The sequence below is a fragment of the Marmota monax genome, unplaced genomic scaffold, assembly GCF_021218885.2.
Source record: "Marmota monax isolate L192 unplaced genomic scaffold, Marmota_monax_Labrador192_F-V1.1 WCK01_AAM20220418_F8-fsc00269, whole genome shotgun sequence".
Lineage (NCBI taxonomy): Eukaryota > Metazoa > Chordata > Mammalia > Rodentia > Sciuridae > Marmota > Marmota monax.
Window position 1 is genome coordinate 1,779,899 of NW_026694072.1, and position 26,806 is coordinate 1,806,704.

At 38.5% G+C, this 26,806-nt stretch overlaps 1 protein-coding gene across 1 annotated transcript; it reads right to left on the minus strand.

Moving 5' to 3' along the window:
- Positions 1-242: 242 nt before the first annotated feature.
- On the minus strand, positions 243-24,529 carry LOC124106674 (piwi-like protein 3; the record flags this gene model as incomplete). The annotated part of the gene is made up of 17 exons (XM_058585536.1): positions 243-1,544; positions 1,709-1,856; positions 4,125-4,250; positions 4,892-5,042; positions 5,433-5,503; positions 7,372-7,475; positions 7,604-7,804; positions 10,116-10,191; positions 14,292-14,476; positions 15,270-15,384; positions 16,087-16,204; positions 16,616-16,742; positions 19,289-19,400; positions 21,522-21,707; positions 22,663-22,743; positions 23,648-23,769; positions 24,318-24,529. Coding segments are annotated over 17 exons (2,252 nt in total), but the record flags the coding sequence as incomplete, so codon positions are not given.
- Positions 24,530-26,806: the final 2,277 nt, after the last annotated feature.

Sequence of the window (26,806 nt, forward strand, 5' to 3'; positions counted from 1 at the left end):
TTCCTAGGCTGGCCTCAAATTTGCAATCCTGCTTGGGCTCCAGAGTAACTGAGCATATACCAGCATGCCCAACTTGCATTTCACACAGTTTTATAAAAGACTAATAGGCTAGTGAAATGAGATATGCCCCAGTTTCAGTAATATTTCCATTCATCTTAGAAAAGCAACAATTTAATCAGAACATATTAAGGTACTCAATGACTTTAATCTGAATAGCTTTATTGATATCATTTTAAGTTTAATAGCATTAGGAATGACATTTGTATATATGCAAACTTTTTCCTATAAATTAATAGCAGTGTTCTACTCTTTCTTTCCAAATTAATCTTTTAGATTTCTAGAAACAACAAACCAAATTCTAACTTCAAAAAAAGAACATTTGCCTTAGCCCTTGTTTAATTATGGGCCTATCTCCTCTATCATGGTTGGCTGTGTATCTCACTAGAATTTCACCTATATTACAAAAAATTTTCTTAAATAATTATTTTTAATAAGACAGGCACAAATCGCAAAACAAAATCAATTACCATATAATTAAAGCAAGTTATTTCCTAGCATACCTTCTGTTATATTTGAAACTAATCTCTGCCCACCCTGCCTTGCCCAAGTACCATTGTGTTTAAAGGAGTACGAGAAAATAAAGTTCTCATACATTTGTTTTCCTGAGTCTATTCAAAGAATCCTGTTAAGTGGAAAGAGTAACCTGTGTGGTTCCCGAGAAAGCATGTGCCCTCATAGGTAAGGTTAAACAACAGATTGAAAACTCTGATGATGGTGCAGTTAATATGGCATCACACTGGGACAGCAAGCAAAAGAAAGGCTAAGAGATGTTAATATCCTTTGTGGTAGAAGTGGCAAAAGCTGTCCATGTTCCCAAATTGCCAATTTAAATCACCATGTTCTCTATTACCTCTCCAAACAGACATCTGTTCAAAGATATAATCCATAGATGACTAATGCCCCCTTTTCAATTATCAGCACACCACTTGGAACGCACAGTGTTTGGGCACATTTAATTACTTAAGCTTTGCAACATTTGAAAGGGAAATTGCAAGACAATCCTCTGTCAGTTCTTTGCAGGCTGGAAAGGCAGCCTTGGGTCAAGTCGGGGGTAGTATTTTAAGTAGAAAGCACCAACTGATTTGGACCCAATCTGTCAACATAAATTCAACTTCTCTCTCAATTGTCTCCTGTGGAATTTGTGGTTTAATAAGCAATCCCAAATACCAGAGTTAATATTTCTAAATTTCTTTCTGCTAGATATTGGTTTGGTTTTCTTCTTTGCCATCTCTGATGCTGTTCAACATTCTCCCATGTGCAATAAAAAATGATTACAATTTAGCTATGAATCTATTTCAGATACCCAGCTTCAAAAAAAATTTTTTTAATGTACGAATTGTGGTTTTCAATATCACATCTTCTGCAGCTCAAAGGTAATAGAGAGAGTTAGCTAGTAAGCTACTTGGCTGATCGTGAAGACTCTGGCCCACAAGGTAAGCCAGTTTATGGGCATAGTGGCAAGGAGCAGGAACTCGGATGATGCCCTTTAGTAGAAAGAAAAAAAATATTTTTTTACTTTACACTCAAATGGACATTTACTATCTCTAAGTTTACATTGTCATAGATATCAATTCAGAGGTTGAAAAGTTGCTCAGTTTTAAACAACACATTTTACAGATTTGAAGGGAAATCACAATAAAATACTCACTGGCAAATTGTAGTACATGTGGCACAGTTTGTAAGTTAAACGCTGGACTGTATCCGGGTCCAAGCAGACGGTGTCATAGATAACATTATAATGAGTGGGAGTCACAGTACCAACTGTAGAAGACTGACTTACAATGTAAAAGTCATACCTGCAATTACAGAACACGGGGGTCTCTGCTTATTTTAGAGTAGAATATGATAACCCTAGTATCAGATGAAAATATTTCATTTACTAATTTACAGAAATCTGTTCTATAGACAGAGTTTCCTTTCAATTTAGAAGCCTGTCTAACTAACAATGATTTGATAAAGCAAGTCCATAAAGGACCATTAAGTTCAGGTAGATAATAACTTTCCTGAGATGGAGACTTGAAATATAGGTACTGATGCCCAGGAAAAGAAACAGAATTGGCACATTGGGTGGCAACAGGTAATTAGATGCAGAAATTTAAAGATGAGGCTTCTTGGGCAGGGGATACAGGCTTCTGTAAATGACAAAACTGGCAAGGTTAATCTATTTCCATTTGTTGTAAATACTGAATTTTATTTTTATGTGTACAGTCCTATGTAATGCTTTATACTTTTGCCTTTTGAATTAGTTCTTTCCTGTATTAGACTATATTGATCAATGTTTCTGCCCTTCCTTAATGTAATTTCATTTCTTCCCTCTATTCATATGTTTTATTTCCCATTCCAATTTCATATAACTCAATTATGGAAATGAAACATCTACATCTAAAGTTAACCAGAAGCTCTTGTTTTCCCCAGTAACTGAGAACCTTAAAATGTTTTAATTAAATATGATTATAGTTTTATAGATCTACTATTTTAAAAAACACACAGACATCCATAAGAATGGAACTCTACGATGTTTTAATATACCTAGCAGTTATTCATTACTTATGAAGTCAAGGCTTTCAGCGAGAGCTGGGTAGATCTGCTCATGTGGACACCATATGTTTACCTAAACATGTTTGTATTTTAGGTACGCTTGTTGATAGCTTAGGGGGCTATCAAATTCTAGTTTGATATTTTGGAGGCAGTTTGAAGATACAATATCACTATTGTTTCTATTACTGGTACTGAATAATTATTGTTTATAAATATAAATAATAGTATTCTTCTGACTGCTTTTAAAATTTCTTATTCTTGCTGTTCTTAAATTTCAACTAAATGGAGACTCATTTTTATTGTTGCTCAGATTTTATTATTTTCAAACATGAAGATTCAGAATCTCAGTCTGTCTTTGCTTATTACTTCTACCCATGTTTTTCCTATAGAACCTTCTATTTGATATACAGCAAGTCTTATTTTGCCTCAATTTCCTGAGCATTTCTTTCTTAGCTTCCATATTTTAAGGCTCACTACTGCATCATGGATACTTAATGTATTTTCTAATTAACCATTTTCTTTCCAGGTAAACTTCACTTTGATACTTCCTCCAATTTCTTTATTTTTGTAAAGTTTATCATTGTTAACTATCCAAGTCCAAATTGACCTTTTAATTCAACATTTCTTAGTTACTTTTCTTATGACTTTTATTCCATGACTTCATTCCATCTTCCCTTTTAAGCATACTTTACTATGGAATTATTGCAATCATTTCATTGTCTAAAAGTTTTGGATGTCTGATCCTGTTGTCATTTTGTCTGCTGATTCTCCCTCATGGTGGGTTGCTTCCTTACATGAAAAGAATTCATAAGTGACTGCTCCGATTTATTGCAGATGTTCATGGATAATAGAGCTGACAATATAAAAGGATAATAGAGCTGACAATATAAAACTATTTTGTGGCTTATCCAATATTACTTTATAATGCATTATTTGTCTATGTTCTTACAGGATAAGTGTCATAAGAGAAACTTTTTTTTTTATATTGCCCCCTTTAAAAGCATCAAGACATTTTTAAAAGCTGAAAACCTCTTCAGGTTATTACTTAAATAGACATTCTCATAGGGCATATTTCATATTTGATTTGTGACAACTCCCAGCTGTCAAACACAATTTGCTATTCTTTAAAAAAATTTTTTTAGTTGTAGATGGACACAATACCTTTATTTCATTTATTCATTTTTATGTGCTGCTGAGGCTCAAACCCAGTGCCTCATGCATGCTAGGCAAGCGCTCTACCACTGAGCCCCAGCCCATTTACGACTTTAAATGAAGGCATTTTAGGCCACAATAAAATTACTTTTATTTTGCCACAGACAAAAAATACTTAAGAAACAACCATAAGACCAATCACAATTTCTAAATCCAAATGAAGAGTCCCTGGCCAAGTGTGAAAAAATATATAGATCAAATTAGTTGTCAAGCATGAGAAAATGCTTCTAAGGTGAAGTTACTGGGATGAAGGGATTTTGCCAAGGTGAACTGAGAACGTTATAGATGCAGATATAAAAGGAAAACCCTCTTACCATTGCTCCCTGGTTACCATCATGTCAACAACAGTTCCTGGAGCTGGATTTCCAAGTCTTCGATTGTGTTTAAGAAAAAACCTGGTGTTTATTCGTTTCTTCACCACAATGAAAGTTAACTTGATACTTGAAAAATTAGGATAAATTAGGATGTTTACTCAATCTCATCTCAGAAGCATTCAGGGTGCTAGAACCTCACACGCTTAGGACCTATTTAAAAGCCTGTGGACAGCAGCCCCCCTCCATACAGCCCAGTTTAAACACTTGGTTGCATGTACCCAAGTGGGGCAGTAGAAGAGGAGGAGTCTCTTTAGAGCCACCCACATCCTAGGTGAAGGGACCCTTCCTCTGAACCTCAGAACCAGTCCTGCTGTCTCTGCTGGGCAGCAGGCCCCCCAATCAGAAGAGGCTGCGGACACAGCTAGGAGGGAGCCCCAGCACAGAGACTTAAAAACTCCAGGATCAAAGGAGTGACATCTGAGAGCCATGGACCAAGTGCTCATGGACATCTGTGAATCTGTAAGGCAGATGAGCACTCCACACAGTGCTCCATGAAGGGAAACAGGCTGCCACCACACTCTGCACCTGACTCCGTGTGAACCACAAAGTCAAAGGGCTGGGGCTGTTAACTGCCCACCCAGCCACTGAAGCCCACTGTGTGAATCAAGCCCCTTTTTCTCTTCACATGTCCCTTAGATTTTTTTTTTTTTCCTTCCCGAGAACAGCTTTTTCTTACATTATCTGAACTGGACAATTTATGTACTCACCTATATGGGCACTCATTTTCTAAGTAGCTCACGAGCTCAGATATTTCATGGTCAAGCAAGGCCTGAAGCTGACCATCTCCCACTCCATCCCGATAGACCACAATAGATTCTGGTGCATGTGGTACATTTCTAAGCCAGGAATTCAAGGCACCTGAAAGGAACCCAGAAACATGTAAGCACACCTCAACTTGGGACAAACTGGCCTCTGCTCTTTTTGACAATGTCAGGGTTCACCTTTCAACACTGTAGCTTTCAGGACAGTTTCGCTCACAGACTCCAACTTCAGAATAGTCCAGGGGTTCTCAATAACAAGTACCATTGAAATTTGAGTGGTATGGGTGTGGGTGGTCATGTCATACACAATGGGGTGTTTTGCAGCATTTCTGGTCTCTACCTGCTGGACTACATGCCAGCAAACCATCATCCCAGTGTGGCAACAAGAAAGTGTTTTCGGTCATGAATGACTGGTCTCTGGGGGCACTATCTCCACTTGTGAAGAACTACTGATGTAGAACGATGGTACACCAACCCCAAGGCTGACCTTGCAAACAGTTCTTCAGTCCATCCACAAGCTCCTCTCCTGGTGCCTGGAAGATACATTGAGAGTACCACCTATTTTCAGAAAAAAAAATGAATTAACTGGAATCTTAGAATTTCATCATTTGGATTCTGAGTTAATCTATGACAAGAATATATACATGTGTATATATGCGGGCGAGCGCGCGCGCACACACACACACACACACACCAGTAGCCAAAGGATCCAATTAAGGATCAATCCCTTCACATATCTACAATGATCAAGTATTAGTCTCTTTTGATATCTTAGGCATCTTATAAGGGTTTTTGAATACACACAAACAAGAACTGTTAAAATTATTATGAATTACTCATTTTGGGGCTGAGGTTGTGGCTCAGTTGTACAGCACTTGCCCAGCAATTGTGAGGCACTGGGTTTGATCCTCAGCACCACCTAAAAATAAAGGTATTATGCCCATCTGCAACTAAAAAATCATTTTAAAACATTACTCATGTTGTCCACATACATGACTACTCTAGTTTCATCTGCTGGGGAATGTGACCAAGTGAAAACTCTTCTCCTGGAGATTTCTGCTTTGGGGGTCAATGTCTTAGGCAAAGGGCTCACCCATAATAATAATCTGAGGAAGCAATTTGATTTGCAAGACTGACAGCTATTATGACAACTTCAACATGTCCAGTAAAATCAAAATGGCTGGGCACTGTGGTGTACACCTGTAATCCAAGTGGCTCAGGAGGCTGAGGTAGGAGGATCATGGGTATAAAGCCATCTTAGCAAAAGCGAGGTGCTAAGTAACTCAGTGAGACCCTGTCTCTAAATAAAATACAAAATAGGGCTGAGGATGCGACTCAGTGGCTGTGATCAACCCCTGTTACCACCCACCCACAAAAAAATTCATAAAATGTCTCAAGTTGCTCTCTCTTTACTGTTTACTTCAGAAGGAGCTCACCTGACCACCTGACATTATGTGCTCTACTTATTTGTCTGCCTCTTTATTAACCTCCATGAGTTACCATCAGCATTTGGTTCTCCGTTTTCCCTGCTGTACTGCCAGTATTTAAATCTAGAAATTACTTCAGAATGTCCACTGAGTGACACTGTCTTCCCATTATCGCAACATTTTCTAATTCAAAGAAAAAGCAGTATAAAATGTTACTGTGTGGAAATAGAGAATCACTGGGGGAAATGATGTCATCTGTGGAAATGAGGATGGATTTTCTCTAAAGAACACTCTGAAATCATCCTCTAGTGGGCCACAAACATCAATCATGGGGGCAGGGGTAATCTGAGGGCCATATATCATGTAATACACAAGGGCTACAAACTCATTTTAAGGTGTGGTGTGTTTTCTACTCTAAGGATGGGGGGGAAAATGGCTCCAGAAGAAAAGGGGTGTTGTGGAAATACAGATGCACATCTCCTTTTGTGGGTACATTACATAGAAAGGCCTGAAGAAGCCAAGATTCTATACCTCCAGGCCTCTGGTTGGAAGATGGGGGGGGGCATGTGGAAAGGAATGTGCACGACCTCTAAGAGGCTAGACTGGCCTGCAACTGACAGCCAGCAAAGCATCGGGACCTCTGTGCTAGCACCACTAGGAAATGGCCTCTGCCACACCCACGAGAGTCTGAAGAGAATGTGGCTCAGCTGAGATTTTAATTTCTATCTCATGATTTCAGAGTCTCACCCAAAGAACTAAATATAAGCAGTTATTGTCATCTGCTACTTTTTGCTCTGTCAGATGAAAAACAAACAAAAAAGCCCCCCACGAACTCAACCATTCATGCAAAATATTTTGGGAGCATAATTTTGCCAGAAAATTGGGACAGCTCATGGCTAAGAACTACTCGTCCGAACTCCCAATAAGTATGAGTCAGGTCACCTCTTTGGTTGGGTGCACAGACAGCTACCAATCAAATGTCTACCAAAGCTTACTCACTTGGTTAATTCCTCATCGGTGCTTGCCACAAATCCTGCAATTGACTTCTGACGACTTACAATATCGTGGAAACAATCAATACCGACGAACATTGTCTTTTTCAACTTTTTTTTTAATAAAAAAAAGTAAATTTAGAACAGAGTATGAACAAAACTTAATGGTTAGATTAAAAAACAGACTCTTAAATTTCACTATTCACAAATAAAAGAGAAGGTAATGAAATCCTACATACTCCTGTCTCCACCTTCCAGAGGGCTCCTCCCATCTTGCAATTCATCTGCTGGGCAATCTTTACGACCATGGTTTTTAATGTCCAGGTTTTAGTCAGGGTATGTGCCACCACACACTGGCTTGGAATTGGAGATTTAACACACAAGTATTTTTTTATTTCATCATACCTGTTTTTCCTATCATCAGGCAATATACAAACCACCTTAAAAGCAAGCAGACATGAAACTCTTTAAGACAGTAATGATAAGAGAAATGAAAGCCATTTCAAGGCAGAACACTGATAAACTAGAGTCTACTAAGTGACTAAGTCTAAGGAAGTAGAGAGTGTAGAATCACATCACAAGGAAAAGGCTGCAGAATTGGCAAACTGGGAAGTGTGCATCCAATGCTTAAGCTTGAAAAATCCTTTGTTCCATTGACTCGATTTCCAAGAATTTAGGGTGAAGTTAACAAGGATGGGTTGAAAGTGTCCACAGAAGGATACCAGGATCAGGAAAGCCACCATTTGCAGGATGATCTTTATAGATAGGGTACTTGCTAGGTACTCTACTTGTCCCAGTTCATTTAAATCAACATCCTGTGCTTCCTGATATCATGGATTGAGAAAAACCCACTACCACATCTATGGTATTTTGCAAGAATGCATGACTTGAATCTAATTATGAGGAAATGAGCAAATCCAAATTGAGAGAGATTAGACAAATGAATTAGTCAGTGGATTAGACAAATATTTTTCTGTCTTACAACTAAAATCCTAAAATGCAGGCATAAGATTTTGTGTATGTATTTATGCATGTTTCACAGGTGTACATGGTATGTGTTCAACATGACTAATCATCAGGGAAATGCAGATCAAAGTCATATGAGGCATCACCTCACTCCATTGAGGATGACTGTGATCAAAGGTGTGGAGTAGGGCACCCTTGCACTCTGCCAGTGGGAATGTCAACTAGTACAGTCTATCATTGGAGACAGAGGGGAAGTTCCATGAAAACTAAAAGCAGAACTGCCCTTTGGTCCAATGATCCCATGCTGGGTATATATGTAAAGGAAACAAGTTCATGAAAGAAGTATCTGTGCTCCTATGCTTACTCAGCACTATTCACAATAGCCAAGATATGGCATCAACTAACATGTCCAAGAGATGAATGGTCAAAGAAAGTAGTATATATACACATAGTGAATGCTACTCACTATAAAGAGAGGGAAATCTGGTCATTTGTGATACCACGGATGAACCTGGAGGATATTAAATGAAATAAGCCAGGTACAGAAACAAAAAGCATCATATAAACTTAACTTGTGTGTGTAATCTAAAAATGTTGATCTCAGAAGTGGAAAGTAGGACAGTGTTTACCACAGGTGGGGTTGGTTACCAAGAATGGGGAGCCTGTAGGGGTGTTGGTCAAATAACACATAATTATAGTTAGGTAGAAGGAATGAGTTCCAGAAATCTAGCAGGCAGCACATTGACTATAGTTAATGGTGTATATAATATTCTTGAAAAAAATGTCACGAGAGTAGATATTAAGTGTTCTCACCATCGACACAACTATTAGGTAATGCATGTTAATTAGCTAGAATTAACCATTTCACAATGGAAACATACTTTAAAACATGTGGTATCCAATAAATATATATCTCTATTGATTTACCTCTTTTTCTGAAGAGCTAAGACATTTCATTTGAAAATGGATATTGGCTCAGAAAAGGTGTTTGCCTCCAAAGATTCCCTATAGCAATTAAAAAAAGAAAGTCTAGGCTTCATATAAAAGGAAGAAAAACATACTGGCCTCATGATTAAGAAAGCCTCCCTGGTCAAAGATCATCCTGAGGGAAGGAGGAGGATGCAAGATGAATTAAGGAAAAGAATTCAAGGAAGGGAGAAAGATGGGATATTTCTGTAGTAACTCAGACACCAGGTAATGACAACTTGGTCTAAAACAATGGATGGAAGAATCATTCAACAAGAGGAAGGACTCGAGCTAGAAGAAATACTATACTAAATAAACATTTACTTAGATCATAACTGGAGATGAAAATCATGATGATTTTTATAACCCATTTACATTAAATTTATATGTCATATCACTTTATAAAATAATTCCAAATTCAAAAGCCTGAGAAGGGGCTAGGATTGTGGCTTAGCGGTAGAGCGCTCGCCTAGCACGTGCAAGGCCCTGGGTTCAATCCTCAGCACCCCATAAAAATAAAATGAAGATATTGTGTCCAACTACAACTAAAAAATAAATATTTTAACAAAATAATTGAAAACTGGAAAAATGTAAATGTCCAAGTATAAGACTATTAAAAAAAAGCCTGAGAACATTAGCAAAAGGAATAGCTAAGCCCTGATAGTGCACATTCAGCTACACAGTGCACATTCAGCTACACTCTAGAGATACATTGGCATTTGTTGGTTAGTTTAGGGGAACATGGGCAGCCTTCTAAATTTTAAAGTACATGTAAATGCAGATTTAGAACTAAAGAACACACACCAACTAGACACTTACCATTTCTGGGCCATCTTTGATAAGCGTCTTTAAAATGTCTATATAACTAGAGATAGTGTTACCAGGTACTTCTCTCCTAGAAAATAAACATATCATCAATCCTCCAGTGGAAATGAATAGTGAAACACAACAAATATTCCATGCAATGAATAAAAATAAGCCATGATAAAAATGTCAAGATTTCCATTTTAGTTGTTTTTCAAACTAATTTGTAGGTCTGGTTTCCTTTGTAATGAGCTGGGATGTCACCATTTGGTCATCAGAAGTAAAAAGCTAAATAGACTGAAAAAAAAAAAAAAAATCATTCTAGGATCCCTAAGAGAGGTGAGGACACAGGGCAAATGGCTGCCCCCAAGGAAAAAACACAGGTGATCCCAAGAGTCAGGGCTTGCCCAAGAGGCTCAGAGCAAACAGGCCCAAGACAAAGCAGAGACCTAAATTGTCATTGACAATTTATTGAAATTGGTGGATGCTCAGTGTGGACAACTGGGGAAAATTAAAAAAACTGCAGGTGTACCCAGGCCCAGGGAGGACCCCGTAATTTGGAAGACTCACTTCTAGGAGATCAACCAGGTTCTCTAAAATATCAGAAAAATCCCCTGGTGATTCCAAAAGAGGAGGGGAAGAAGAATCCTTCTGAAATATTTTAGAAAACTCTTCTTCCCAGCAAGGCTGGCCTGCAGGGAAAACCAGTTACCAGAGCCTGATCTTTTGGGGAATTATCAGCTAATCTGCATGAGATAAGGGAAATAGCAACTCTAGCACACTCTAGCCATCTGGTCCTGCCTGACCAAGGAGAGAAGAACTTAAGCACCTGTGAAATCCACAATCCACAGGCTCAACCTCACCACAGAATGACACCTCATTATAGGAGTCTAGTTTCCCTTTAACTTACTACCACATGACCATTTACAGCACACACTGACCCAAAGCATCATATCCAGCCAGCAAGGAAAAATTACAAGGCACACCAAAATGCAAAAGCACAATCAAGAGAGAGACAGCAAACATCAGACAAAACTCTCAGATCAGAAATTGAGCACAATTTTTCATAACTAAAAGGATTGATTAAAAAAAACTTTTAAAAATCAGATGTGTCCCCACACATAAAACTCCTTTAACATTTTACTCAAAGTTTCTTACTAATGTGATTATAGAAGAAAGTCAAAGCAATAAACCTCTTTTTGTAGATGATATCTGTGAAGAAAATCTGAATCAACAAAATCCTGAAATGAATAAGAGGTTACAGTAAGGTTTCAGGATACAAGGCTTAATATATAAGAGCTAAATGCTTTTTTAAAAAAATACCAGCAACAAAAGTAGAATTTTAAATGAAAAAACAACAATATTCACACCTCAAAATGAAATACTTAGGTATAAATCTGACAAAATATGCCTAAAACCTACGTAAGGGAAACTAAAATCCCAATAAATAAATAAATAAATAAATAATAAAATGGAACAGTATTCCATGTTCATAGATGGACTCAACTTATAGTTGATGCAATGCTAATCAAAAATCAGTGAATAATTTTGTGAATATTGGCAAACTAATTTTTAAAACTTATGAGAAGCAAAAGACCCACTATAACCAACACATTTTTTTTTCTCTTTCCACATTTGTTTTTAAATTGGAGCATCACAGCTAACCAATACAATATTGAAAAAGAACAAAGGTGGAGGAATGACCTATCCAACATCAAGACTTAATAGAAACCTACAGTAATGAAGACAGTGTGTGGTTTTGGGGACGGCATAGACAAATTGGTCAATGGAAATTATATAGCCAGAAATAGACTCAGGTCAATAATCAGACAGAGGAACAAAACCAACACAATAAGGAATCTTTTCAACAGATGATCCTGGAACAAACAGACATCCATATGCCAGAAAGAAAATCAGTCTAGACACAGACCTTACACCCTTCCCAAAACTAATGCAAAAATGGATCACAGACCTAAATGTACAACCTCAAAATTAAAAACTCCTAAAGTTTTATAGGAGAAAATTTCCATGACCTTGGTTATGACAACAACTTGATACAACATCAAGGGCAAAATTCATGAAAAAGAAGAAATAGATTAGTAAGACTTCATTAAAATTAAAAACTTGTGCCTTGTGAAGGAAACTGTCAAGAGATGAGAAGACAAGCCACAGATTAAAACAAAATATTTGCAAAAGACATCTAACTAAGAGCTGTTATCTCAAATATACCAAGCACTCTTACAATTCACCAATAAGAAAACAAGCTGATTTTAAAATGAGCCAAACATATAAGACCTCACCAAGGAAGATAAATATGGAAAGATCTAACAAATAAGCATGTGAAAAGATGCTCCATATTATGCTATTGAGAAAATGCAAATATAAACAACAGAGTCAATGTCACCCTAGAATCACCTGATCCCAGAACACCTGTAACACCAAATGCTGGTGAGAAATTGGAGCAGTAGGAACTCTGATCATTGCCAAGGGGAATGCAAAAGGTACAGACACTTTGGAAAACAGTTGGTGGTTTGTTAAAAACTAACACTTTTTTATGATATGATCCAGTAATTGTTTCCTGGTATCTATCCAAAGTTGTTAAACACTTGTGTCCACACAAAAACTGGCACATAAATATTTAGAGCAGCTTTATGCATAACTGTCAAACCTTGGAAGAAAACAAGATGTCCTTCAGTAGGGGAATGAAAAAAAACTGTGGTACATCTAGACAACATAATAACATTTATCACTAAAAAGACATGAGCTATCAAGAAGAACTTTAAGTACATTATTACTAACTGAAAGAAGCTAATTTGAAAAATCTACATACTATAATCTTCAACTGTATGAAATTCTGGAAAAGTGAAAACTATGGACATAGTGAAAAAAAATTAGTTGAGACTACTCTGCTTGGTATTGTAATGGTGGATATATGTCACATACATTTGTCCAAATCCATAGAATGAATTTCATTCTTGATTTTGTACAATGTAAACTATAGATTGAGCAATTGTAATGGATTAATATAGGTTTATTAATATAGTTTCATCAATTATTTTAAATGCACTGCTTTAGTGGGAGATATTGATAATGGAGGAGGTAGGGAGTACATGGGAAGTCTCCATACATTCTCCATTTTTCTGTGAACCCAAAATTGCTACAAAAAGATTAAACCATTTAAAAATAAGTTCAATTTTTAGAAACATGATTGGGACCTTGGTTCTTTTTAAAAACTTTTTTTAAGTTGTAGATGGATACAATACCTTTATTTCATCTATATATTTTTATGTGGTGCTGAGGATCAAACCCAGTGCCCCATACATGCAAGACAAGCACTAACAATGAGCCACAACCCCAGCCCCTTGTTGTTGTTCTTTTTTTTTGTACTGGGGATTGAACCCAGGGGCATTAAACCCCTGAGCCACAGGCCCAGCCCTTTTTATATTTTATTTAGAGACAGGATCTTGCTAAGTTGCTCAGAGGCTCACTAAGTTTCTGAGGCTGACTTTGAACTTGTGAGTCTCCTGCCTCAGCTTCCTGCCCACAAGGATTACATGCTGTGCCACTGCATCCAGTGGGACCTAGTTCTCAACAGTCCCCATCCAGAACTGGAGACTATCATGCTAAGTGAAATAAGCCAATCCCCCAAACCAAAAGCTGAATGTCCTCTCTGCTTTGTGGATGCTAACCCAAACAAAGGAGGCTGGGGAGGGGAATAACAATAACCCATTGGATTAGACAAAAGCAAACAAAGGGGTGGGTGGGGAAAGACAGTACAATTTAATCAGTCCTCACTTTGCTAGCCTTGTATTTGTATACATGACCAGTGTAACTTCACCTCGTGTACAACCACAAGAGTAGGATCCTAAATAGAATAAGTTAAACTATGTATGTATATTCTGCCAAAATACATTCTCCTGTCATGTATAAGTAAACAAATTTAAAAAGTATTCCCCATCCATTCACACCAAGTTGCTCATTCCCATGCCTTCCTCAACATGTATCCTAACAGCCACAAAGCATGTCACAAAAGTCTGTTCTAGTGTTTGTTGACTATAAGAAATTAACATTTACTTACAGGGTTTCAGAGTTTTGATAAAGAAAATGATTCCTCCCAGTTGATATCTCAGAGACTCTACTTTCAGATTGTTAACAACCGATTTCTAAATTGGAAATTGCCACTCTACTTACATTTTTGCTTTTTCTAATGTAATGCCCATGGCAGGGGTGACCGAGTTTAGATTCTCCTCTAAGATCTTGGCCTCAGAAACACAGTTCCTAGTATGAAGTATCACCCAATGTTTCAGTGACACCGCTCTAAGTAAGGATGTACTTTTTGATCCTTTTAACCAGTCTGCTGGTGGATCAGCCTCAAACTAGAAAAGAATGATAAGACATAAATCACTTTTTTTAGACATCAACATTATCCAAGGGCATTTCCATTGTATACCTGTGCAATTTCTATTGAAATCTCTCAATTCTTAGCTTAAATAATGTGTGGATCACATATTTAAGATCTAGATTAGCAGAACTTGGATTCTATCTTGGGTGTCATGAAGTTTTAGTTGAGAGTTCATTAGACTAAGATGATTCCAGGATCTCAGTTTCCTCAGAGGTACGTGGAGACCTAATGAAAAAGTAAAATGAAACTAGGAAATTTACCAACCAGAAACTGTCAACCAACATCTATGTAGGGTCTTTCGACTCCAGTCAAATATATCGTTTTCATTGTACTTCTACATCAGCCTGTGGCAGCTCACTGCCCACACTGCTGCCATGAAACTCTGAACCTCTTCTGGTTCCGAGTGCTGCCGGATTCATTAATCCTTCTTTGCTCTAATACTATTAAAACTTCAGTCTTTTCCTTTATTACAGGTTCCTCTGCATCATTTCGATTCTATGTATCTGGTCCTTAAGAATATACTTGGAAGATCAGTCTTCCAACTGCCAGGAGCAAATGTCCACAGATTTAGATAAAGAGATGAGAGAGCTCACTATAGCCAAGTGCTTCACACATATCCTTATGCAGTGTTTCCCGTCATCTCACTGAAAGAATAGGTGTACTGAGAAGAGCAACAGGCATAGCTATAAACATGGCTGAGTTGGTTCCTTTGTGTATTACTCTATTTGACTCCACCATGACATGCAAATCCTGACAATTCATCTTACCGAATCTTTATGTTGGAAGATTCTTTCTTCTTTCAAAGTTCTTCCCGAGATAGACAAAAAGTCTGGGTCAAGCACAAAACTCCAGCGACTAAGTTCTCTTTGTGCATTCTGGTCTCTGAAAATATAAATATTCCCATTGTGATCAGATCAAGGAAAATAAGCAATGGCAATTAGATATATGCAAATCAGGACCATTTTCCTTGAATCCATTACTGCCTGTTCTCAGGGTTGAAATATTGAAATTCAGCAGTGGAGGTGTTTCTGTTCATGGTGGGAGTTGTTGAGATTTTAGAAACTGGAAAACATCACGATTTGGATATCCATTATTCAGCCTTCCTGCTGCAGGATGCCTGACTGTCTGGGAACACCCGTCAATCACTAACATAAGCCCCCCGAGATCAGCTTCCTAAGAGGAAGGGCTTTGGGCAGAGAATTCCCTCTTTCTTCTCACTGAGCCACTCTTTGAATAAAGTCATTTGCCTTGCCTCAACTCCTTAGCTGTCAACTTAATTGGTCAAGCAAGGGGCAAGCAGCTGGAACTTAACAATACTGCAGATAGAACTCTGAAATAATCTTGCCCCTGGACTCACATTTCCATAGGCAATTTAGAGCCCCTTTCATTATTCCTGTATCTTGGTCCTCCAACATTGCCCAATCAGAAAAACTGGAATTGCTCCCCCTCTCCCCCAAAGAATAGCATTTTTTTCTGCAATAGTCATTTTTAAAAAATCTGAGATGTCAAGGGATATACACACAGAGCTCAAACTCAGTGCACACGACACTCAAGCACAAGCACAGTCAGAAAATTAGCACTTACACTTGTAGAGAGTCCCTGAACTCCTTCAATACCCTTGACCTGTTCATGGGACCTGGTCTCATTTTTGCAGACAATTCTCTCATTATTGAAGATCCTCTTTGTATGGTACCTGTTAGACCTTTAAAAAAAGATTAAAATACAGCTACACAAGCAAGAATAAATTTATATTAGGGAAGACCTAGGTAGTGGAGGTAGTGGGAACCACACCTGACCAACTTAGGGGTTGCAATTCTGGGTCATAGGCTTCTGCAAAAAGACTATTTCTACATCATAATTCAATCAGTGACTTTTTCTCTGGTATTAAAAATTCAGAGACTGAACTGGGCAAGTGCTCGACCACTGAGCTACATCCCTACCCTTTTTGTTTTTAGGGAGGGTTTCACTAAGTTGCCTCAACTGGCCTCAGATTTGCCACCCTCCTGCCTTGGCCTGTGCTGCTGGGATTATAGGTGCGCACCACGGCACCAGCTAAATCTGACTTTTAAAGACTTGGGTTGTCTTCCACAGAGACTCCATCAGTCAGCATTACCTGTCAGGTAGCACAGCTGAGGGACCAGACGTATAGGTGAACGTGGCATGAGCCTCCGGCCCTTTTTCCATCTTCCTTGGCTGACCAAGAGTGGCTGTTTGAAGTCAGTGATATATTCATTGTATTTCTGCTCAAGAGAAGCAAGGAAGACGGGTGTGACTATCAGAAAAAAAAAAAGACATAGAAAACCTGACATAAAGAGATACAAAAGCACGTGTTTTTGATCACATGGTGCCTGGAGGTGTGCTGGTGATTACTTTTCCCTTAGCTGTTAAGAAAGCATGAAGAGGACTTTTTAAGTTTTCTTAATGTTGATGTCCCAGGGACCACGTCGCTATGGTTCCTATAAGCAGACGTGGCAGAGAGAGAGTCGGGCTCCCACAAAGCATCACATTAAGGTCACTGTACTGTTCTCTACCCTTATACACAGCGATGGCTGAGAGACTTAGGAGTATACAGTGATCACTGACCTTGCCTTGAAAACTCCTAACGGACACCAAGAACTTTTAAGACGACTCACACTAATGGGGAAGGGCAAATCCTGACCCCCTTTAAAAATTTCTACATCCAACATTTCTTCTCAGTCTTCTCCCCTAAGCTCATAGTTCATGTTTCCAGGAGGAAAAGACATTTTAAAAACCAGATGTCACAAACAACTTCTTACACTGATGCTGCAATTCTCAAATAGTGTGGTGCCTTTCCTCCTGAAAAAAAAAAAAAAAGCAATCCTGCTAGAGCCTTCCACATCACTTATCAGCAAGGTCCTGGCTGAAGACAATCTGTCACATGGATTCTGGCATCAGGTGTTTCTCAAGCACCTGGGAATTTCAAGAAAGCTCCCACACTCCGAAGAAGACAACCTCAAATTCAGCTTTTTGTGACTATTCTTAAGAATTGAAACTAGGAGGCTAGCTTAAGACATTGATACAGAAGAGAGATGTCTTTTCCTTAAAGAGGCCTGTAGTTATTTAAAACGCACCTGGAATTTACCTATGTCCCTGTCCTAGAACTTTCTCATGGTATGCAGCTCACTGATTTTGCAGTTTGCAACTCCATCAGAGCCTCTCATACCTCCAGCCCACCCAAGCCAGCTTCTTCCAGGCTCCCCCATCCCAGAGGATGATGCTATCATCCACCCATTTTTCTCTCCTTTTTCTGGCACCCATAAGATCCACACCATCCACAAGTCCTGCCCATTCCTATTCACCTCTCCAAGCCAGGACACCACCATTTCCGTTGAGTCCCTTTAATAAACTCCTCGCTGGATTCCTTGCCTCCATTTTTACCTGCCTGTGCTGTCTCTGTATATATAGATGAAATAGTATTTAAAAACAGATCACTTGAGCTGGGGATGGGGCTCCGTGGTAGAGTGCTTGCTTAGCATGCTCAAGGACCCAGGTTCAATCCCAGGGCCACAACAAAACAAAATACCAACCCCCCCACCCCCACCCCCCCCCAAAAAAAATCAAAAAACAAAAAACAAAAAATAAAAACAAACCAACCCCAGATCACTTGATCCATCTACATATTACCATTTGATCACAGTAATCTTCAAGTTTTCCCAGGGCTCAAAATTCTATACAAGGCGTCCCCTACCTCACCCTCCAATAAGGGTGCAGCCCCAGCCCTGTTGACACAGCTCCCTCTGTGAACCACCTTAATTCTCCAGAGAACACACCAGCTCCAAGATAGGGAAACACCGTGAAAAAGGGGCCTTCACTGTCCCCTTCATTTTCTTCTCCCTGATCTGCACACAGCTCACTCCCTTATGACATGCACATTTCAGCTTCTCAGGAGCTTCCATGTCCACTCAATCTACGTAGCCACAAGAGAGGCCCCATCTATGTAAGAGGATCAGAATAGTTTTTTCTTGTCTGCCTGCTGTGAGAACCCAAGTTCCTCAAGATCAGGAGGCTCCACTGTCCTAGCATGCACAGCCAAGAGGCGATTGAGGCACTAACTGCTTTTGGATGGAAGACACAAGGCTGAGGGTGGCATTCACTCCAGGGTACTATTGTTCCCTTGGACACCCACCAGAGTGCAGTCATTATCAATGGCTCCACATGGCTATATTTTGGGTTCTTATATACAAATATAAGCTTTTCTTTATCATCCATCTGCAACTTGTTTCTAGTTGCTACAAGTATCTGGCATTCTTTAAATGACCATTCTTCATCTGCCCAAACTAGAAAGTCGATTGTATCAACTGGTGCTCCCTGGTTTACTAAGTTTACTTATTTCTTTGTGAACACTCACATTTGAAATTGTGGAACCCATGATGTGCCTTAGCACATCACTGAGACATCACATCAAGTGTAATTGATCATTTTTATTCTTTTTGCACCAAGTACTACAGAGTTGAGACTTCTAGACAAGTACCTTTTTCTATCTGAAGACTGACCATATTTTATTTTTATCCAATAGTCCATCTACATGTTGAAAACTACTCTAGCCACTTCTAAGGCTGACAGAGTGGCCCTGCTAGAGCTGTCTAATGATGCCACTTTGCCCAGGCACTTGAACACATGGATAATAGATAAGGCAGCCCTAGTCCCCAAAGGGGAGTATGTTCATACTGTATATCTAAGGTTCCTAAGTAAGACTTCTGAGAAGTTTATTCTACTAAGTTTGAAAAATTTTAAGATTCAAAATTTTTAAAATAAGATTTCCTACCTGTTTGTAGTATTGCACATAGGTGATTTGGCCACCATCTGATTTTGGAAATGTATCTCTGGGAGTCTGATTCCAATCGATAGCATCCACCCTGTAGGTTCTGTTGTTGTATCTGTGGCGGAACCACAACGTAAGAGGGTATTCCTGACTTAGTCATTGCACACGAAAGTATTTTTAATCCTCCAAGTAATTGTAGGATATATCAATACTAACAAGATTTGATTCACATACTGTACAACTCACCCATTTAAGTGAATGAGCCAATGGTTTTCATTGTATCTGCAGAGTCATACAATCAACAATCTTAGTATATTTCTACCTCCCCAGAAAGAGCATCATAACCATAAGCAACCATTCATTTCCACCCTAGTCTCCCAGCCCTAAGGCAGCCAAAAATCAACTTCCTGCCTCTGTACAGCATGTAATCTTTCCTGGCTTTCACTTAGCTTAATGTTTTCAAGGTTCATTTAGGCTGTAGAAAGTGTTGGTAATTGATTTTTTTTTTTTAATTTCCAAATAATATTCTACTGGAATCAGAAGCAGTGGCCTGTGCCTATAATCCCAGTTACTAGAAAGGCTGAGTCAGGAGGATGGCAGGTTCCAGGCCAGCCTGGGAAACTTAGCAAGACCCTGTCACAAAGGAAAACAAAGGGCTGGGACTGTAGCTCAGTGCTAGAGCACTTGCCTAGCATGGGTGAGGCCCTGGGTTCCAAAATATACACACACACACACACACACACACACACAATACATATGTATATGCACAAATACACACATTTTCAGTTGGATGGATAAACATTTTGTTTATTCATACACCAGTTGAGGGGCCTTAGGGTTGTTTGTTTATAGTTGGGTTATTATGAATTATGTTATGAACATGCAAGTATGAATTTTGGCAGATAAAAGTTTTCAGTTCCCTTAGGTTTATAACTAGGAGTGGGGTTTCTGGGTCATGTGGTATGCCATCTTTAGTCTGACACTTCCTCAAATGACATTTTACAAAGAATTTATATTATTTTACATTTCTACCTCAATGTAGAAAGTTGGTTCTACATTTCCCAGATCCTTACCAAGTTGTTGATATCTGCTTTCATATTAGCCACCATCATGGATGTGAAGTAGTACCTTATTTTGAGTCTCACTGGCTGATGATGTTGAGCATTCTCTCATGTGCTCACTGGCCAGAATATCTGCTTTGGAGAAAGGTCTCCGTAGAAAGGTCTACTCCGATGATGTGTCCATTTTTTAAAAAATTGGTGGGCTTCTTTGTTGGGTTGTGTCCTTTATATATTCTAGATACTACTACTTCTAATACATGTGACTTGCATGTATTTTCTCCTTGTCTGTCAGTTGTCCTTTCACTTTTTTGACAATGTACTTAGAATAAAATTTGTTAACTTGAAGTCCAATCTACCTATAATGTTCTTTATCTCTGTGCTCTTGATGTCCTATCCAAGAAGAGTTTGCCTAATCCAAACTCAAAATTTACTCCTACTAGCTCTTATATAGGTGTACACATGGTCTATTTTGAGTTAGTTCTGAAATTAAATTTGGGTGAACTTTGTGCATTGTGTGAGGGGTCAGGTGGATATCCAGTCACCCCAGCATATAACTGAGAAGGCTTTTCCCTCTTGTTGAATTAACTTGACATCCCTGTAAAAATAAGAAACTGCAAGGGTGAGGGCCGACTTCTGGAGTCAGCTCTGTAACAGTGGTCTGCGGGTCTATATTTGTGCCAGTATCACCCTGTCTCAATTGTTGTCACTTTTTAATAAGGTTGCAGTTGGGAAATTCGAGTTCTCTAGCTTTCTTTTTAAGACTGCTTTCCACTGTCTTATCAAGTTAATACTTCTGTGTAGAAGGAAAATTAAGATAAAAACTTCCTTCCAATAAAATGTAGCCAATGGATTATATGTAAGAGCTAATTTTTAAAATAGCTTATCATTCACCCAAAAAAATAAAAGGGAAGAAATGCAGAAAAAAACATGCTGCTCTGGGCAAGCAGACCCAATGAATGGGCGTCAGGGACTGAGGGACAACAAGAGCCTAGAGACACTCTCCCAGGCTGTAACCAGATGGGAAGAGCAGCAGATGGTTCTTATGATTTTCATGCTATTTCTAGTCCTAAATGTCCACCTTCAGTGATTCAAGAAGAACAGGAACATCTTGTGTGTGGGGTGAAGAGAGTAATCAAATTGATGATTATATAAATTTGTTTAAAAAGTAGACTTACCTTGTAAAAACAATTGACCCAACTAATTCTTCTTTGATTTTGGCAAATTCATTGTTCTCCTTTAGTCTCATTATTAAATCATAAGCAGTTTCCAATCGGAGTAGTTTATGGCTCAGGTCGGCACACAGAGTAAGGCTGTTTTCATACGGAAGAATGGAAGTAATATAACCAGGCAAGACTTCCAACCTGCAGGCACAAGAAACCGCATGAGAGTATGATGGTCAGCCTCTGCGCAGGAAGCAAAGTGTTCAAGGCCTGAGCTCTGGGTCTAAAATAGGTACAAGTCAACTGGTTTTGATCCCTTAATTTTAGCAATAATTGATCTTTCCAAGGACCTTCAAATAAAGATGACTTATAAGTAGCACATCTTTTTGTTAATTGTTATTACTACATACAGGCTTAATGCATCATCTCTAACTTTTAAAATAAATTTATATACACACATATCCCAACAATAGAGATGCATATAATATATAATTGCTACTAAATTTCAGGCATTTATCACTCAATTTTTAATTGATTTAGGCTTCCTGTATTGTTTATACAATAACTGAATACTTTTAGGTTTATGTTTTTCATACTAGGTTCCTACCCCCCCCTTTCTAATAAAACCAAAAGTTTAATTGCTTTGCTAGGAAAGGAGAAACACAGGGGGCTCCTGTCCCAGAGACCGATTCTGCCCATCATAGGGAACAGAGGGTTTTGACAGAGGCAATTCCAGGTGTTCCTGGTCCTACTTCACTTGTTATTTTGGGAGATAATCATTTCTTAGCTCTTCCGGTGCCATCCCCAAGTCTGAAATTCTTCACTCCTGTGGTGGGTATACACTTAAGGACAGATAACTGGATGGGGACCAAGAGTAAACCTGTCCCCCCGACCCCAGGTTAGGGAGGTAGAGAGGGAGAAGAGAAAAAAAATGTTCATTTTAAAATAAGCCTCAGTGGCAGAGCATCATGCTGGGTTTTTTAAGGTTAATTTTTCTTTTTAATTTATACTAAATTGAACTTTAGTTGATCATGGTGGGTGGGTGGTACAATTTAAAGGGTATATCACTTTAAAATCATACCAGTTCAAATAGAGCAACTTTCTAAAAACAATATATTAAGTCTATAGAACATTGTATTTTCTACTTTATACAAACCCATGGTCCAACATAACACATTTCTTCCTGTAGTCATAATAGTGGCGGCCGATTTGTTTCAAATTCATCTGCCTCAGAGTTCTAGAAGTTGAAACAATAGAATTTATTGAAAAGAGTGAATGTTACTAAGCATTTGGTCACACGTAAGATACATTAGGAAAACAGTCTGCCAATGGTTTTGGTTCTATTATCAATTAAGACAAAGCACCCGATAATAAATTACATGAAGATTATATATTCATATTCTCACACATGCATATATATCTCAAAAATATGTGTATATAAATACAAAAAATATATATTGGTTATATATATACACACACACACACACACCAAATTTTATTTATATATATATATATAAAATACATTTTTGATAGCAGGGATTGAACCCAGGGGTGCTTAGCCACCGAACCACATCCCCAGCCCTTTTTAATATTTTATTTAGGGACAGGGCCTCTCTAAAGTGCTGAGGCTGGCTTTGAACTCACAGTCCTCCTGCCTCAGCCTCCAGAGCTGCATGTGCCAATGCTCCCAGGGAAGATTTAAAGGCTCATGTAACTTCAATTTTTCTGGCTCTTTTTAAAAGATAAATTATACAAATCTCAGCAGACTGTCTTTCATTCCCAGAACTGAACTTAAACGTCTTAAAACTTGGGACACATAGTTTGTAATTCTGAACATCTGGTCAACATAGTGACTCCAGAAGAAGGGGCAAGCAGATGCTCCAGATAAAAACACCCATTATGCATCTGATAACTCTGGCAGGTACCAAACACCGGAAATGGGTGTCGGCAGGGAGAATGAGTGTTGGAGATGAGCCCCAGAGCTTGTCCCAGTGTCACTTCTTCCCCAAGACTTCTCACCACTTCAATACATGGAGGCCGTCAATTCACAAAGTGTGAGAAGCACACAGCTCTGTTCACCAGCACTGATGCCTAAGTGAACCATGAGCGCAGCTCATGGGAACTCAATCTTGCCAACACACCTTCTGAAGAGAACGTTGTAATAGCGCACGCAGTCAGGGTGGTTGGGCGGCAGTTCCTTGGAAAGCTGGAGTGTGATCTTCACAATGCTACGGCTTAGGGTATAGCTGACAAATTCCATCTCCTAAGGAGTAGAAAACAAAAAAGTTCCAGACGTTCTTTCAAGAAATAAAAGTTTCATTGAATAACAAGCCAACATGACCCTTAGATATCCAACACTCCACTATGATGCCTGCGTGTAGAAAACACGGTTCACAAAAGCCAAGCTTTAGAATTTTTAACTTAAGCTCCTATAAATAATTTATTTGGTTAACTAATATCAAAATTTATTGGTGATGAAGTTCAAAGAAGATCATGAAAATGCATAAAAGGAAAATATGTCCTTATCCAAACATTTTTTTTTGCTAAAGTTTGAGAGTAAATGAAAAAAATTTTTTAATCAGTATTTTCCAGCCACATTGTGCTTCAATTCCATTTAAATTCCCCTTAAGCACTAACATCAGAAGCATTATTGATCATTCATATTGATCAAATGTGACACGCAGGTTAGTTACAAGTCTTGTGGGCAAGAGATCCTCAGAACTTCTCTACACGCTCTTGTACAGAAACAGTTTTGTGATAGCAAAGTGTAAATGCAAGAGAAAGAAAAGAAAACGTCAGATATTACTTAACCTGATTTGGTAGCCTTTGAGATAACAATAAAGAGTTTCCATCAAATATATGGCTTATTCCAAAAACTCTTTCATGTTGAAAAAGTAACTGTGAACGCAGATTTGTATCGTCTACATCTGGTTTGAAGTCAACGTTGTACTTATATGCAATCAACTGGGGACATGTCAATCGGAAATGGTTTGTTACAAGTTTTACCGCTTTACCTTCTGAACCTGAAAAAAATAATGCGCATGTCAAAAATGGGACAAAGTGACTGATTTGACCCCAAATAGTCTGGACACTATGATATTCGGAAACAAACTTAGGTCAATCACGGAGATAAAGAGTAAACAAACATTTGTACACACCTGATTTCCAGAGTGCCTGTCAATTTGGTGAGAACTGATGTAAATATAAATTTAGAGAGTTTTAACTTTAAGATTAAAATATTATATAAATCAAACCCCAAACTAAATCTCTACAGCTACCAAAAGGAAAAATAAGCCACTATGGATAACAATTGTAATTTTTTAAAGCTCAGGACAGCCAAAGAACTGAGTCATTCTATTTTATGGGCTTTTAAGGAAAGATAAGCAGTCTACCCAAACTCTACAATGAATTGTCATTTCTGCAAAATTGAATGAAAGGCGAGTGGCCGCCCGAGTGAAATATGTCTACGTAGAGTGATGGTGTGAAGCTGTGCAGAATCTCTTAAACACACATTATTGGTAATCAAGAGCTTAAAATGAACAGCTCCATAAAATGTAATGGTCATAGGCCAACACACCTGTTTTTGAGAGTCTAACATGCTCCAAGTTCTGCCTGGTATTCACCACAAGATCTTGAAAAACTCCAGCACGCCTCTTAGGCCTCACAGATAATGCCTGCAGTCCAGCTTCCAGTTGAGGTTCTCCTACATATGAATACATGCAAAGGCTGCAAATTTATACAGCAAAAAGGGAAAAGAACAATGTAACCCCAACTATCAAGCAAAACAATCAAGGTTTCAAATGATGCCACTGAAGATCCAAACGTCATTTCATGAACAGGTTGCAAGAAGTTTACTAAGAAAGTTTCCCAATAATCTCTTTTATTGGCACTTGATTTATTCCTGTTACACGATTTGTTCACCCTCACAAGATTTGGAAAATACCCTGATTTCTGGTGGCAGAGCTTCATAGCTCAGCTCCTGGCACTATGTGCTGCCCTCTAGTGGGCAGCAGAAAGTGCCGAATGAATGAATGAAGTGAAAAAAAAAAATATCTATCCATCTATCCATCCATCCATCCATCCAGGCAATTCCCTTTTAGTATGGAGGGACTGACCTTTCTATGTAGAAAAACTGGAAAGGACCTCAGCCTATTTCATTACCTTCTAGGATTTATTTAAATATTCCACATAGGCAAGATTTGAATGAAAGTGTGAATAGTGCATTGTGAAAGATATCTGTAAATCCTGTTTCCTTGAATGGCCAAGAGTCCATAGTTTGGATGACCAAAGTGTTTTACTTCTGAAATGTTACTTCTGAAAACTATTATTCTTAGTTTATGGTGCTCTTACACAGTATTAAGAATCTGTATTTCTACAGGAGAATGACTATTCACTATATTTTATGTATAGAATTTAGAACTAGCTCCTGACACATCCAGCAATCAAATTCATTTTCAGTGGAAGAAAACAGGAGTTATCAATTATTGGCATTTGCTACACACCACATACTTTATACATGATATTTAGTCACACCTGCAGAACTGTGATGGGGGATACAAGTGTGTTTTAATGTGATGTATTCAAACTTCACTTTCTTGGTTCTGGATTTTGTATATTAAAACATTTTTCTGTTTCTTATTTAATGTTCATAGGTTTAGCCTATCACAAGTTATTTGGCTATAAGAAGCGAGGCAGAGAATGGGGTCTGAAGTTTGATTGTATTAGCCACATCCTTGGCAAATGACGACAGCTGAGCCTGAGGGCTCACCTGTATAATGACGAAACCTGTCACCTGCAAGGATGCTGAAAGGCAGGAAAACACCCAGTGGTTAAAGAGCTGCTCAACCTTCTCAACACAGCAATTTATTTTATTTTATTTTTTTAAAAAAATTTTATTTTGGTACATTTATGTGTGTATTGTCCTAAACAGACAAAAGAATCATGTTCCCAGAACTCCTGGCTAACTTAGGGTTATCTCTACAAATATATTATCTAACCTTGAGAACAATATTGAATTGGCTCATGAATAATGTTCTCTGCTTCTTTTTCATTAGCTTTTCAAACGTGAGGCAAATAAAACACCGACAGTCAAATAATTCACTGCAGGAAGGGAGATAGTTATAAGCTGCCCATGCTCCCCATCCTGCCAAGCATCATGGGAATACTGGAGCTTTCTGTTGGTGTGTGCACCTTCCCCTGACAATCCTCCCCTGCCCCTCACACACTCTCCTTCCCTCATCTCACCTGGAGCCTGGACCCCTCCTTCTGCACCTCTTGGCTGCCCATGTACAGCTGCTTGG